The 16,465-nt window shown below is 34.8% G+C and overlaps 2 protein-coding genes across 2 annotated transcripts; one reads left to right on the top strand and one right to left on the bottom strand.

Moving 5' to 3' along the window:
- The first annotated feature begins 1,008 nt into the window (after window positions 1-1,008).
- Window positions 1,009-14,924, top strand: LOC106133649 (vesicle-fusing ATPase 1). Its single transcript, XM_013333459.2, has 16 exons — window positions 1,009-1,156; window positions 1,614-1,702; window positions 2,515-2,644; window positions 2,834-2,919; window positions 3,728-3,873; window positions 4,190-4,328; window positions 4,974-5,116; window positions 5,428-5,627; window positions 5,918-6,050; window positions 6,635-6,837; window positions 8,780-8,968; window positions 9,670-9,802; window positions 10,187-10,344; window positions 10,854-11,038; window positions 11,441-11,599; window positions 12,200-14,924. Exons 1-16 carry the CDS (start codon window positions 1,145-1,147, stop codon window positions 12,333-12,335), a joined length of 2,241 nt encoding a protein of 746 aa, XP_013188913.2. The 5' UTR covers window positions 1,009-1,144; the 3' UTR covers window positions 12,336-14,924.
- LOC106133658 (transcription elongation factor 1 homolog) lies at window positions 14,920-16,147 on the bottom strand. The gene is made up of 3 exons (XM_060945062.1): window positions 15,988-16,147; window positions 15,757-15,878; window positions 14,920-15,666 (listed from the first exon to the last, which is right to left on the bottom strand). The coding sequence occupies exons 2-3, from the start codon at window positions 15,870-15,872 to the stop codon at window positions 15,534-15,536; spliced, it is 249 nt and encodes an 82-aa protein (XP_060801045.1). The 5' UTR covers window positions 15,873-15,878; window positions 15,988-16,147; the 3' UTR covers window positions 14,920-15,533.
- Window positions 16,148-16,465: the final 318 nt, after the last annotated feature.

The raw sequence follows: 16,465 nt of genomic DNA, 5'->3' as shown, positions 1-16,465 counted from the left end.
GTTTGATTCATTTGCGCGCTCCACACTCTAGCGAGATGACAAGAAAACCACGAGAAGCGTGAATGTTGATCCAATTCACATAGCATCCACACTCACGGTTCCCTTGGAGTTTTCGCCTTCTTGCGGTTCTCACGGAGTGGGCGTGAGCGGGCTATACATTTTAGCAAGAAACTCATCGAGAATCCCGGCAGAAATTTTTTGGGCATCGCAATGGTCTCAATTAAATTCTCACGCTTAATGATGATGGACGCAGAAGTAACTGTTGCGACATTCTTTTTGCTATGAGGGTTTGCTTATAATCATTACTTACATACATATATTCCATAAGGGGTAGACACAGCTAATAGTCATAAAAAGGCTGAAAGACCTCCTATGTGTGTTAATGTTGGCATTGAGATTCAAATATTGGCAGTTGCAGCCCATCGCCATTATAATTACGCTTTTTATTAGATATGTAGCTATTGCTCCGCTTCTTTCCCGTTGGAATTATAATTGGAATTATTATAACTGAAAAATGGTACTTCAGAAGGTCTGTAAGAAATCTTTTTTCTCTTTCTAATATAAGAACATATATGCTGCACCCCGGAGCTTTCTTCCCGTTCTAATTTCGAGATAAAATGTGCCATATGTGTTCTTCCAGGTTAAATTCGAGTATGTGTAATTTCATAACAAACAATCCGCATGCCATCCGATTTTGCGTGAATAAATTATAAACGCATATTCACATATCCTTACAAATTTAAGTTGAGTATGGATATAAAAAAACAAAAAGAAGACAAGAATTCGAAATAGCTCAAGGTTTTTAAGTTTATAACGCAGAGTGGTTTTTAGGTTTTTTTTGTATTTATTTTTATTTGAATTCCACACTATTGGTGCTGCTTGGAAAAAAGAGACAGTCAATTCTAGTTCGTACGTAAAATGTCCAATCCAAATTATGTTAAATATTTTATAAATTAATTAGTGTTTAACAAAATGTTATTACAGATGGCAACACTGTATAGTATTTTATTGATCTTTTTCGTCCAATGGTTCAGTCAGCAGCAAAATTTAATTCATGCTGGTGAATTGACGGGTTAAGATTTAATGTCATACCAATCGACGTGAAACATTATTGTCAAAGATAGTAAACAATAAATAATAAATCATGTCATCAATGGTAAGTTAATAACAATAATATTAAATTAATTCGTAAGTAAGTCTATATGCATGTCTTATATAAATAGGACCACCTCAAGACTCAATAATCACAAAGTCATTGCAGAATTTGCAGGTCTTATTTTTTTATTTTTAAATAAAATTGTAAACAATGCGTATAAAGTATGTATAAATCTGTGCATTGTTTGTATAAATATACAATTTTAAAATAAATAAATTTAACCATCACTTATGAATTCGATTAATTTTTTATTACTTACTGTATACTATACTATTCTTAAACCTATTAAATTATTTTATTATTAAAAAAAGATCATTAAAAGCAATCTCCTAATTTGTTTTTATAGTTCATAACATCATTCTTTCCTGTCACATAGGTATGTCCCAAGTGCTGCTTTATTGGCACAATAAGTTATGCTTTTCCTGGTTATTTACAGTTTTTTTTTTCTTTTACATAGCGCATGAAAGCGGCGAAATGTCCTTCAGACGAGTTGGCCATAACCAACTGTGCACTGATCAACCCAGAGGATTTTCCCAGCGATACAAAGTATGTGTTTAATAATTTTACCTACATCATTTTTTTTGTATGAGAACACACTACATATTCCACCTGTACATTTATAAATTCCTGTAAAAACACATACTAAGTATTTAACGTCTTTTGTGATGTAAACTCAAGGAGACAATTTGATAACTGCAAGCAAATAGAGGAGTTGCTTAACATTTTGCTGGAATATGACATGTTGTACCCATAGTATTAAACTGACTTCCTGGCAGGCTTCCATTCAGTCACTGCCGCAGAGTGATAGTAAAGAAATGAATTTTCTATAGGTGTAATGTGAAGAGTTATAATATGAGACTCATGGTAGACAGCCAACTCACATCAATCCCCCTTTAAAAGTTGGTTAACTTTCTAAAAATTTCTTCAACATGTAACAATTCTAGAGAGCCGCATCAAAATTGGTTCAAATACATACATACATACAAAAAACAAGAGTTTGACCTGTATGTATGTATGTTTGTCGACCTGTATTTATACTGTATGTATGTACATACTAAAATACATACTGTATGTATGTACATACTAAAATACATACTGTATGTATATGTACACACTAAAATAGAGGTCGAACTGAGAACCACCTTTTTTTGAAGGTGATTAAAATAGTGACTTACAAGAGTAATCTCTTGTAAAATTAATAGGGATACTAAAAACAGATATTTTTTTATGTGTCCAACCTAATGTACACTGTATTCTATGTATACCCTTACAGATAATTACTTAGTATGGTTTTTATTACTATTTAGATTTTTTTTTACCTAAGTAGTAGTGGAAATGATTATAATTTATTTTTGCAGGCATATCGAAGTGGCTACAGGTCCCACACAGCATTTTGTGTTCAGTATCCGGTTCTACAGTGGGGTAGACAGAGGCACTGTGGGGTTTTCAGCTCCTCAACGAAAATGGGCAACACTTTCTATTGGTCAGGTATGTCTATTTTCAATCAAATGGTCTCTTGTTAATTTGCGCCAGAGTGATCAATCCATAATAATATTATAAAAAAAATTACTTTTAAACTGTAAAGATGTCGATAAAATATCATATGAGACTTCCACCCCACACACAAATATAGGTAAAGTTGAGTTAACAATTGTTTTATTAAATTTCCATTTACAGATAATTGATGTTAAAGTCTTCAAGCCCCAGAATGCAGAATGCCTGTGCAATGTGACCTTGGAGGCAGATTTTCTGGTAAAGAAAACGTAAGTGTGGATATAATCTCATTACAACATAATAATAGTTTGTTTGAATGCTAGTATAAAATGGTTGTTCTATCAGGATGGCTTTCATTGATAAAGATATTGTAAATCTATTTGCCTTCAGATGATGCAATAGACATTAGTCATTTAAATTGTGACTATGTTACAGTATTAGCATGTTACGCGTCTGTTGCAAAATTACATCATGTCTAGCTAATTTATCTTTGAATGACGTAACAAGGGAAATGAAACCTTGAGAAGGAATGAAAGAAAAATATAAATAAATTTATATACTTAAATATTGTGAATTCCATCTGAATTCTTTTAACATATCTTTTGTCATTCGTTTCATCATCATCATTCATCGTATTTAATTCAGGATATCTTTTCTTTAATAAGAAAAAGAGCCGTAGCAGTATGTAACAAAGGATACTTAGGAGGACATTTCTTACTGTAGATATTATGCAAAAAATCTGAAGTATAATTTATTCTGGTAAGATGCAAAAAATCCTGCTGATAACGAGATTAACTGGGGTGTGGCCTAGGCAAAAAAAGTTCAAGAATGTAGGCAGTTGTTGAATGAATTAAATAATTTTTTTTTAATAAATTTTAGAAGCTTTTACAGACCAGATTTGATCTCCACACAAACTTTTTTTTTTAATTTCAATAAAAATTATTGAATTAAGAATCAATTTACATGGTCTGTATCCACTCCCTTCGCACTCTTTGCGATTCGCCAAATGTTTTACCATGCAAACCGTTGTGATTTGGAATTCCCTCTAATGTGTAAAATTGGATGTGCATTTTATAGTACAACCCTGGATCCGTACGACACAGAGCAGATGGCACGGGAATTCCTGCTACAGTTCGCTCACCAGGTCTTCACTGTGGGCCAACAGCTGGCCTTCTCGTTCCAGGACAAGAAGATCCTATCGCTCATTGTCAAGAATTTGGAAGGTGAGAAATATTCTGCTGTTGTAATAAATATTTGGTTGATATTAATAGCTGTTTATTTTATCAAGTGTCCTGAATTGTTTCACCCATTTACTATTAGAAGCCCACAACAAATCGGGTTGGTGGGCGAATTGTCAACTTTATAAATACAAGACATTTATACTCTAAATGATTTACAAGTTTAATGTATTTCAATGTTACAATGACATTTAAGAGCTAAAAAATATACGTTACGCACTTAGCACTACACACAAAAATATAACTAGGGAATTTTTGATGCTGCGTTATCTGAATGGTTTAATATTATGTTTACTTTCAGCGGTGGATGTACAGGCTATGGCCCAAGGAGCCAAGGTTGTTCCCCGTCGAGTTCGTATGGGCCGTCTGCTGCCCGATGCAAGTGTACAGTTCGACAAGGCAGAAAACTCCTCCCTGAATCTAGTTGGCAAGGCTAAGGGGTAAGGAATTTTTCTGTGTATTAATTTCTTTAAGAAAAAAAAATACACATTTGTTTTGATAGTGAATCAAGATATTATAGAACACTGAGTTGAAGAGCTTACAACAAATGTTATTGTTATGCCATCTGTCACTTCAGGTTCATTGCACATAGCTGGTAATTGGCTTTGTTTTTGAGAATTCAAAATGTTATATTATTTACTAAATAAATTAAAGGTTATTTTTCGGTTCCACCAATACCGATTTTTATAGTGTTAGTAAATACACAAGTTAATCTTTCAAGAAGTAAATGATTAATAATTTGACTATTATATTGTGTGTTTCACATAGAATGTTTACTGTAAAATCTAATTAAATTGGCATAGTTAAGTAAACTAAGCCACACGAATGCCTAAATATTTAATCTGTTCCATGAAATAATTGTATCAGTTGCAAGTACTACCATAATCAATTGCAATGACATATTACAGATAAATAGTTATTTACCTTTTTTTCTTTTTTTAAGTCCACTATTTGTACTATTCATTTAATTTAAAAATTTCACAGTGAGCATAACTTTTATTATAAAGCTTTTGTATTTAAGCCTTTATTATCCGACGTTATCGTGTTTCTATTATTTTAATTAACCATACATTTTTCAACAACAGCAAACAGCCTCGGCAATCCATCATAAATCCAGACTGGGACTTCGGCAAAATGGGCATTGGTGGTTTGGACAAGGAATTCAATGCGATCTTCAGACGAGCGTTCGCTTCCCGAGTGTTCCCGCCAGAGGTCGTTGAGCAATTAGGTGTGTTAAGGATTTTATCATGTTCTATAAATTAATTAAAGCTAGATTATTCTATTCAATTTAATAGTTGTAGTCAGTCAGAGTATATATTCTTATCCACGTAACCAGACTTAACTTTTGGCAATACCTAAGTACCGGATGGCACCCAGAAAGCCTGTCTGGAAAATGATAAATAATATGTTTGCTATTTTGCATCTTGGTATTTACTAAAATCAATGTATGAATTAAACTTTCAATTAGGATTTTACTATAGAAATGTTATTCAGTTTGCTATTATTTAGTGACGTACTAAATTGTAAAATATATTTCAGGATGTAAACACGTAAAGGGTATCCTGTTGTTTGGCCCGCCCGGTACCGGTAAGACTTTGATGGCGCGACAGATCGGAAACATGTTGAATGCGCGTGAACCAAAGATCGTCAACGGTCCACAAATATTGGACAAATATGTTGGTGAGAGTGAGGCCAACATTCGAAGGCTGTTTGCTGATGCTGAAGAGGAAGAAAAGAGGGTAAATTTTGTTAGAAGTGTACAAGTCATCATTCGAAAAATAAAACTCTTAAAAAGTAATCATTCCTTATAAGGACGAAATTTAAGGGGTAAAGTTCTAGCGTGTAATATAATGTACATGGACGAAAGTATTTACAGTGGAAAGATTAAGCAAATGTGATTATGGACCTGTCTACAGCACAACAACCTTTGGTTTTATTAGTGTAGTAGTAGATGTTATAAAATTATGACATTATGCATTAAATAAAAAAAGTTATTTGACTATGTATTTATGATAAATATTTTTTATAGTGCGGCCCAAATAGTGGACTTCATATCATCATATTCGATGAAATCGATGCGATCTGCAAAGCCCGAGGCTCTGTGGGCGGCAATACAGGCGTCCATGACACCGTCGTCAACCAACTTCTGTCCAAGATTGATGGTATGTAAAACGTTATGTCAACACCACAGATATATATGATGAGCTAGATCCCACCCAGTTATATACTTCGCATGTCATTTCCCGTGATGACAAATGGACTTCATAAGCCATTATTTGGAACATAAAGTTGAATCGGAACGGCATAATGTTGTTCTAATTTTGTTTGTTACTACATTTCCACGGTTGATATTTATTAATAGGATGTCAGATTTATACTCTCAGCTTTGTAGGAAAACTATGTAAGTACTTCTAATGGCAAACTAGGAATATGTGTGAATAGCGTGTATAGTTTATATAGATCTGTAACACAATTGTCGAAACTTATAACATAATTAATTTACCGTTTGACATAGTTGTTAGATTATCTCTCCTTTGAACCAAAAGGTCCCAAGTTCGATCCCCAGTCAGGTTATAATGGAAAAAAATATTCTGATTGGCCCGTGTCTTGGATGTTTATTTATATAAATTTTTATTATAAAATATAATATCATTGAGTTAGTATCTCGTAACACAAGTCTCGAACTTATATCGAGGATAATCAGGATAATCTATGCCGTATATATTTATTTATAATAATAATTCAGGTGTGGACCAACTGAACAACATTCTCGTGATCGGCATGACGAACAGGCGCGACATGATTGACGAGGCGCTGCTGCGGCCGGGCCGCTTGGAGGTGCAGATGGAAATCGGGCTGCCGGACGAGAACGGACGGGTTCAAATCCTGAATATACACACTAAGAGGATGAGAGAGTATAAGAAGATTGCTGAAGATGTTGACGCCAAGGTATGTTATTTGTTCTCTAAACAAATGACAAAGGCTCAAGCAAAAAATTGTTTAAAAAATACTTTTATAGGTATAACCCGCATCAAAATCGGTTCAGTCAAACACGCATTTTCGCGAATCAAAGTGAGAATCTTGTTTTTTAAGTCAGTTAAGATATTAAAATATATAAAAATACAGGTCAAACAGAAAATCTCTATATACTTACCCTCTAAAAAATCATCTTAGTGTCATGTTAACGTAATATAAAAATGAGTTGGGCATCTGTAAAACTGTAATGACAACTGACTAATTTAATAATCCATACTAATATTATAAAGATGTAGAGTTTGTACCTTTGATTGTTTATTTGGAAGGGAAATAACCAAAACCCTGGAAAATACCTAAACAATCATTATTTTTTTTTCACCGTTAAAAGATACATTATCCGCAGGTGTTATACGTTGTACCTAGTAAATAACTAAAAGAACAATGGCAGAAAAATAGTTGAAAATAAAATTAGCGTCTAAAAATGTTACTTAGGTACAACTTATTAAAATATTTTTTTATTTATTTACGTAAGTAACTCAATTTTTATTAAACCCGCAGAAAAAACAACACATTTAATAAAAATCTAACTTGATTTCCTGTACTTTCTTATTTTTCGTACACTATGGTGTTACCACCCAATAAAATTCGTCTGGTTTTATTTTAGCGACTACGAATATAAACTATTTCTTTAACTAATTGGATACTTGTAATCATTCATTAATTTAAAAAGTATATACTACTTACCTACTTAGTCAAAAATAATTCTGTTTTATGCATTTTTAAAATGCCTGTAAACTATTTTTGCCGAGCTGTTTGATTTTATTGTAATGACAACACTCAAAGGTCGCTGTCTGTCAATCACAAATGCCCCCCCCGCCCGTGCTTTTTGTGTCGGTTGTGTTTGGAATTGTTTTATGTGTTGTTTTTATTCATTTCTTCGACTTGGATTGCCTATGGACTCTGATATTTCTTTGTGTGACCTGTGCTTGCTTTAAGGATTTCGATTTTGCCTCCTAATTGTTTGACTGTGCCATCGCTTCTTGGATTTTGAATTTGTTGCCGTTTTGGATCAATGAACATGGCATTTCGTCATAGAAATACTCGAATCCGGTGTGCTAATTGATGTTGTGCTCATGTTATGACTGTGGTATGGTATTTAGGATGGGCCAGACATGAGAACAATATAACTGCACCAGCTGAATTCTTAGATCGTATAATTATAAGATAAGATGATGAGGAAGAATAAAAAAAGATAAAAATATGGAAATGTCTTATTTAAAAAATACCCTAAGTAAGAACTGAGATAAGAATCTCAGTTCTTATTTGACTCCCTCAGTTTCTAGCAGTCTTTTGTTTTGTGATTACCGTGGGTTCGACTCCCGTTAAGATAATTGTTGGTTTGAGTCACTTGAATTACAAATAAGAAGGATTGATGACGGTTCAAGTAGGGCTTGTTATAGTAAGAAGTAATGTTGCGTAAAGGGGACGCAGAGCGTAGTCGTTCCTTGGCATTTTACGCACATGTATTAGTACACGCTGTATGGAACAATTTGCCAGATTCGTCTAAATAGAATTATTGATTAAGTACTAACTAAAACATTCTTATAATCTTTAGTCGAAGATATTTTCATTACAAAAAACTAGATTCGTAGGTACTGATAGAAGACAAGTATCCTATCCTCCAGTATTTGTTATTGACAGTTGACAATGACAGATAACCTCAAAAAATCTAAAAGTTCAAATCGAAAAATCTTTTTTTTCCGGCTTTCTTAAGACGAATATCTTTAAGAGATTTATTCAGTAAGTGCCGGACAATATTTTAAGGTATTTTTGATGCTAAGACGCTGCCGGTTAGATTCAACTATTTTTATGTATGGGCGTCTGCCATTGTTCTTTATTGCATTTTTTTTTTCAGGAACTGGCAGCTCTAACGAAGAATTTCTCCGGCGCCGAACTAGAGGGCCTGGTTCGCGCCGCCCAGTCCACAGCCATGAACAGACTGATCAAAGCCAGCAGCAAGGTGGAGGTGGACCCTGAGGCCATGGAGAAGCTGATGGTGGAACGAGGGGACTTCTTGCATGCGCTGGAGAATGATATCAAACCTGTAAGTCAATAATACTCCAACGATTGTACATACATATGATCACGTCTTTATTCCTTACGGGGTAGACAGAGCCAACAGTCTTGAAAAGACTGATAGGCCACATTCAGCTGGCATATATATCACAAAATTGATTCTGGGGTTTGAAGTTTCAACTCTGAGGTTGCAATTGGAAATGTACAGGACACGGTACGATTATGCCGATGATAATGCCTGAGATTCTAAGTAGTTTTGATTAATAACAAATTTGACCTTTGACCTTTAAAACTACCCTCCTTTTCTTCTCCACCACCAAAAAACTTCACGAAATCTACGATCATAATATATTTGTTGCTTACATAGGATTTTTTCTTGCCATCTCGACACGTAACAGAAAATAAGACCCGTGTCGTTTTTTATTACTGATTTTGTACATACATACATATAATCACGTCTATATCCCTTGCGGGGTAGACAGAGCCAACAGTCTTGAAACGACTGATAGGCCACGTTCAACTATTTGGCTTTAAGATAGAATTGAGATGACAGGTTGCTAGCCCATCGCCAAAAAGAAGAATCCCAAGTTTATAAGCCAACCCCTTAGTCGCCTTTTACGACATCCATGGGAGAGAGATGGAGTGGTCCTATTCTTTTTTCTATTGGTGCCGGGAACCACACGGCACTGATTTTGTATTACTGATAACCTTACCAATTTCAATGTACAGGCCTTCGGTACGGCAGCGGAAGCATTGGAACACTTCTTGGCCCGCGGCATCATCAACTGGGGCACACCAGTGTCTTCTATACTCGAAGATGGGCAGCTTTACATACAGCAGTCGAGGGCCACTGAGGCTAGCGGTAAATTATCTGCTTATTTATTTAAACACTTTAGCTAATTCATGTGGAAATTATCTCAACTATATCTCATTAAGCTAAACAGTTGAACATGGCCTTTTAGTCTTTACGAGACTGTTGCCTCTGTCTACTGCGTCAGGGATAAAGACGTGATTATATGATATGATATATATGATACTAGCGATCCGCCCCGGCTTCGCACGGGTGCAAAATTCGGAAAAAAATATACATAAAAACCTTCCTCTTGAATCACTCTACCTGTTACAAAAAACCGCATCAAAATCCGTTGCGTAATTTTAAAGATTTAAGCATACAGACAAACAGACTAAAATAGTGACTTTGTTTTATACTATGTAGTGATTAATAGATTAATTGATGTTCCTTTAGGTCTAGTGGCAGTCCTTCTAGAAGGCCCCCCCAACAGCGGTAAGACAGCTTTGGCGGCTCAATTGGCCAAGCTGTCAGACTTCCCGTTCGTGAAGGTCTGCTCGCCGGAAGACATGATCGGGTTCACGGAGTCGGCCAAATGCTTGCAGATCAGAAAGGTAAGGATGTATTTATCTTGTGATAATATTTCGTATTCTTTTCACATATAATTAACCTTACGGCGAGGCAAAACAATCGTGTGGAAACCTTTGTATTCAGGCTACGGAATATGTAACCATGATCCAATATGGGTTTGGTTTTCCTGCCACCCGAATTCCCTTTAAAAAGTGCGAAATAATAAAAGGAACTCAATCTTGGTACCTACAAACAGATAAATAGACTGACAGACACGCCAAACTTATAACGCCCCTCTCTTTCCATCGGGGGTTAAATACTTGATTAATGCAATCCGGAATTATGATCAAACGAGCACCCCGGGCTCCTCTCCAGAGAGGTGAGTATGTAACTTGATCTAACACTAGATGACAAAAAAGAAATACAACATTTTTATTCATTACTATAGGATACTACTAACTGCTTAATAATTGTCAGACAGAAGAAGAATAGTCCAAATATTTAGATATTCCATACTCTGCTCTCTTTAGTGATGTGAATTAATTCCGTGCAGTACTTCGACGACGCCTACCGCTCCATGTTATCGTGCATCCTGGTGGACAACATCGAGCGGCTGCTGGACTACGGCCCCATCGGGCCGCGCTACTCCAACCTGACGCTGCAGGCGCTGCTCGTGCTGCTGAAGAAGCAGCCGCCCAAGGGCAGGAAACTGCTCATACTGTGCACCAGCAGTCGGAGGTATGTTCGTCGAAGCCACTATTTCTGTGCGTGTTGGTATATTTATTTAAGAAAACTAGCGAAAACGCGCAGCTTCATAAGTGCCCGCGAGATTTTTTTAGCCAGTATTAAATAAATATTTCTTATATTGGTATGGCGTTGGTGTATACCATAGCATTCTTGTATCGTCACACTAATTGTATTTTGGTATAAGTGAAGATCAGGCAAACAACGCTTCAATTTCCGAGTCAGTTTCCATTGGCTTTAAGCGGCGGAATGTTTGGTGGTCTAGACTAGACAATTAATAGAGATCAATGCGATTTAATAAGTTTTAGCTCTTAGGTATTTCTTAAAACGTCACTCACAGAGGGACCTTGCCCCATTTTTATAATCTGACAAAATCATAAATTATCCTTCCTCCAGGCAAGTGTTAGAAGACATGGAGGTCCTGTCAGCTTTCACGGGCATCCTTCACGTGCCAAATCTGTCTCAGCCTGAACACGTCATGTCAGTGCTGGAGGAGAGCGACGCCTTCTCTAAGCAAGACCTGCTGAAGATTCAGAGCGAAATGCGGGGAGCCAAGTATGTATATATACCTATTTACTACACACAACACGCTTAAATCAGCCCCTGTAACATGGCACAAAATACCTATCTCTGTCTCAGTTCACGTCATAATAAAAAGCGAAACAGCGATAGTTTCATACGCGATATATTGGTGTTGGGCGTGCTATGCTACGGGGCCAGTTTTTCATCGTCACATCGTCGTTGACATCAAGCCAATAGTCACAAGAGATAAACAATAATGTATCGAGCACACACGATGACTCCACGCGTGCCATTCAAGTCAATGGTATAAATGTAGCCAAAGTCATGGGTTTGATGTGTCAATTTTTCTTGGGTTTTAGATGTGGGCATCGATTCAATATTTTTTCAAAACGGCGGAAGGGTAGCAGAGCCACCCTCCGCAATATAAGGTTTAATGCTATTTCACTATTTTCATTGTACCTTTTTTATAACTCTTTACATTCTTAGCTCTTAACGTAAACGACCTCTTAGTTTTGACTGGCAGTTTTAACGTTAAAGCTTAGGTAGACTTTTATTATTTACTTTTATATTGTTATGCATTGTTTATTGTTTATGTATTATAATGTAATGCAATTATATAATTTCTCTCCAAAGGATCTTCATTGGCATCAAGAAGCTACTGGCTCTCATCGACATGGTGAAACAGACTGACGAACAGTACCGAGTGTTCAAGTTCCTCACCAAAATGCAGGAGGAAGGGTGCCTAGATCTCGGCACTACTATACAATAAGAGTCATTGCAACCTTAGGGATTACATGCGCATACCCACACGCCCTCACAAGATCACACTAATGCACATATCTACTCATCTAAAACCACTAAAGTTAACGAATGCACGCCTTGCGCTTCCGATCTGAAAAGTTACGAGATCGATTATGACGACATAAGCGAATGTACGGAGTCTTTGTTAGACAGTTATCACAAAAAAGGAAGAAATGCTAAAGGTAACGAACTATCTCCCTCCAAAATGCCCCTAATGAGAATACGCAGCGTCGAAATAGTCTTCGAAGATGAAATGTCAACGTGTACCGACACGGGACTTTTAGATCGAAGCATTGAACTAATAGCTTCCGATAGTGACGATTCTACGAAGTGCGTGGATGATTTAGAACATTTGCAAGTTGAAAGAGACAACGATTCAGTCACTCTCAACGCTGAACCAGAATTGTCAGATGACAATTCTACTTCATTGAACAAAGACGTTATCGAAGAACTTCCGAAAGTTGAAACCCCACAGTTAAGTTTTCAGGAAGTCAATGTTTCCCACTCTCGAAGCGTGACCTCAATCACTGAAGTAAATGATGACGTCACACTTTCTCTAAATTTGTCAGACGTAGTAGACTCCGGTCGGTATACCGAGGACGCGAGTTCATCACATTTCGATTCCATTCCCGTTATAACATACGAAGACGCTTTACTTTCTCATTCGTTGGATGTGATTGACAAGTCGATGGCTTATGATATCTCAGAAGTGTGTACTATAAGTACCGAGGGTAAACCCAAGCTGCTGTTTGAGTATATCGATAGTAACAGCGACAGTTCAGACGATACTGCTGTGTGCGAGGAACCACCCATGAAATACTTGTATCAGAACGTATTAGACCCCGCCGATGAAACAAACATATGCGATGGAAATGATTTACAATACGATTCATTTATAGATATGGGAAAATTCTGAAAATATACTTAAATTTTAAGCATGTTACTCAAATTGCAATATTATTGCTTCTTTAATATAAATATTTATTCATGTTATTTACACATATGATACTACTAGTACGTTACTTGCGTATGCGTATTTACATATTGAGATTTTATCGCGAGATTATGTATTAATCCATATTGCACTTTATGTGTCCGACATTGTTTTCGTACAAAACGAATATTAACCTTTTATTCTGAGCTATTCTAACACCTTGTATACCTTTATTACACAGCTTTTGCACAGAGGGGGGCTTAGAGGTATGCGGCTCCCGTGACCATGTCATTCCTCACTTGAAAATACTGAACTAGTGAATCTTTTGTATAATATAGTTACTTTGTAGACTTTCAATACCTTCCAGTAGCGAATAAAGATGTTTGTAGATGAACAATGACATGGTTACAGAAATCCCAGGGTTGTAAGTCTAGGCAATAGCTCAATTAATGACATTGTATTATATTTTTTTATATAGCGTGATTTTATTTATTTATTTGTTAAATAAAAGGTGATACAGCTTGATGCTGTCTATTGTGTTGAATACTTAATAGGAATAATTTTATTATTATGTAATAATACAAAAATAGTTGTTTAAGCGATTGTTGTCAATATTATAGTATTATTAACTATGTATTTGAAGTTATGGTATGGGCTTTTAATGACTTGCATTATTAGCATTGAGTACAATTAAAACTAATGATAATTGCTAGGAATATGTCGCACATCGTGTAAAGGGCACAGTCAATTAATTGATCGTTAAAGATGTGAATAATTGTCTGCAATATTGCAATAATATTAATAAAAAATACAATTTCCATGGCAATGAGTCTCAAATTAGAGTATAATAAAACTTCATTCAATGAATAGCAAATTGAGTCCTACTAACTATTATTAATATAATATTTTGAGACTAGAATATGGTCTCTCCTGAAGGTAAGGTAAGGTAAGGTTAAATCGAAATGAATTGAATACAATTAAATTGGTTATGTGGCAAACAATATATTGCACACAAATTTATGTGATTTAAAATATTAGTAGAAATATCGTTATAATCTACCTTGTTGCTATGGATATTTATAGTTGCCAATTTTTTTTTGCATTGTTATGAATTAAATGGTGATATAACATTCCATTTTCACTCATAACCTCATGTCATATAAATGGTGAATGTTATTGATCTAAAGAATAATTATTTCGTGTATCAGAGATAAGCTTTTAGATCATGTTCTAGAACTTAGTAGTGCTTGAATGTTTTAACTTACAGTTTTATCTGCTAAACGTGAAGTTGTAATAAACAGTTAAACATAGCCACTTGTACAGTATCAGTTAAACCTGTAAAAAAAGTAAATTAAAATAAATGCTAATAATAACCAACATCTGTGCTGAAACGACACACTTTATTTTAGTAGAACCACACAAAACTGTTTATTGTTGCGTTTCATGTGAAGAAATTGTATCTATAATATTTACTCAAAAAATAATTAACACCATACTGTTATTATATTGTTTGTTGGTTGGTATTGGTACCTTAAGTTTAATACGATTCCAATATCAGCAAACAAGTGGCTATGTAGTCAATGTGTAGGCCTTAAATCTGTTAAATAAAAAGATCAAATTGAATATTGACATTTTATTTCATAGAATTAATCTAACTTAAGCATAATCAGTGAGGAATATGGTCCTTCCCATAATGAACCATCTACAACAAAAATATTTGAAGTATACACAATAGTGTATACATACATATATGTATACACTAGTGTTCTTCTGACTCATTGTTTACATGATTCTTATAATTTTAGAGCCCTTTTTAACATAGGTATAGCAAATAGTGAAAATTTGAAGAGAATCAGTTTTGTAACAATAATTTTACAGCCTTAGTTGTTTGGCTCACTGGAAAAGTGCTTACCTCTGGGTCAAGATGGAAAAGCATCTTTTTCAAATTTACCATTTGTTATAAATATTTGAGATAAGTTTCCCTAAATATGCTTATCAAACTTTCTTTAGTTACTGAAGCCAGCTCAATCTGTGTAATTTGTAGTTACAGAACACACAGTATCACAAAATTCTAAAATAAAAAAAACTGGTTTTACATAATAAAATTAAAGAATATAATAAAACTATGTAAAATCAGTTTTTGGATATTATATTACTGTTCAGTAGGAAATTTAATTGTAAAATTAGATAGTCATATCAGTACAAATACAAAATGTTAAACTTAAAAATAACTTAATTAGCGCTTTCACACGCGTCAACCCAATCATTATACACATCTATGGGTTCTGATAACACATTGGTTGATGTTTGAAAATCTTCTAAACAAACGCGGCATTGTATCCTTGCAGTATTTCGAGCTCGATCCCTGGAAATCACAATCATGTTATCAGTAAAATTGAGGATTAACATACTAAACCTATCATGACATCATTCTTTTCATGAGCAGTTTACTTACATTTTGACTTCACAAGATTTTTCATGGTTGCAAAATGGGCAGTTGAATTGCTGGTCAAGAGGTTCAATAGCTTTTCTTTTCGGTGGAGGCTTCCTTTTCGATTTTCGGCGACCCATCTTAAACTGAAATAAACGGTGTTTGAACAGCACTGCTTCATGAAATTCAGAAATATTGATATTTAAACATTAAATAGGCTCCTATTTGTTGAGCACGAAACAAACACAAGCTTACCTATGTTATAAAGTTACTATTTGCAACACAACCTGCGTACTGCCATAAATTTTAATTAAAATCGACACGAAAGCAACAATAATAATGAAACACGAGTGGAATGGAAATCGACATCTGTTTTTTCGGCATGGACGATTCGCTGTCAAAGTCAAAAAAAGTTTGGCAGGTAACAGGCATGCACACTGACATGACTAAAACTAAGTGGAATATTTCGGTAACTTAGAAATTAGATTATAAGATTTTTAACATTCAGCTTATGTGTATTTTATATTTCTAGGTGGAATAATAAATATTTTTTTTCTATAATAATAAATATAATGATAATAAATAATTTTTATACATTACAAATAGAAAACTTAATTAAAATGAACTCAAATTAAAACTAAAGCTGAAAGTACTTATAAAAAAGAAAGAAAAAAGATTATTACAAACTAAAATATAATTTCCCTGCATAGCATTAACTTGCGGGAGTGTGCCC

This window comes from Amyelois transitella, chromosome 7 (assembly GCF_032362555.1).
Source record: "Amyelois transitella isolate CPQ chromosome 7, ilAmyTran1.1, whole genome shotgun sequence".
Taxonomy (NCBI): Eukaryota; Metazoa; Arthropoda; class Insecta; order Lepidoptera; family Pyralidae; genus Amyelois; species Amyelois transitella.
This window is presented reverse-complemented; position numbering and strand designations above follow the sequence as displayed.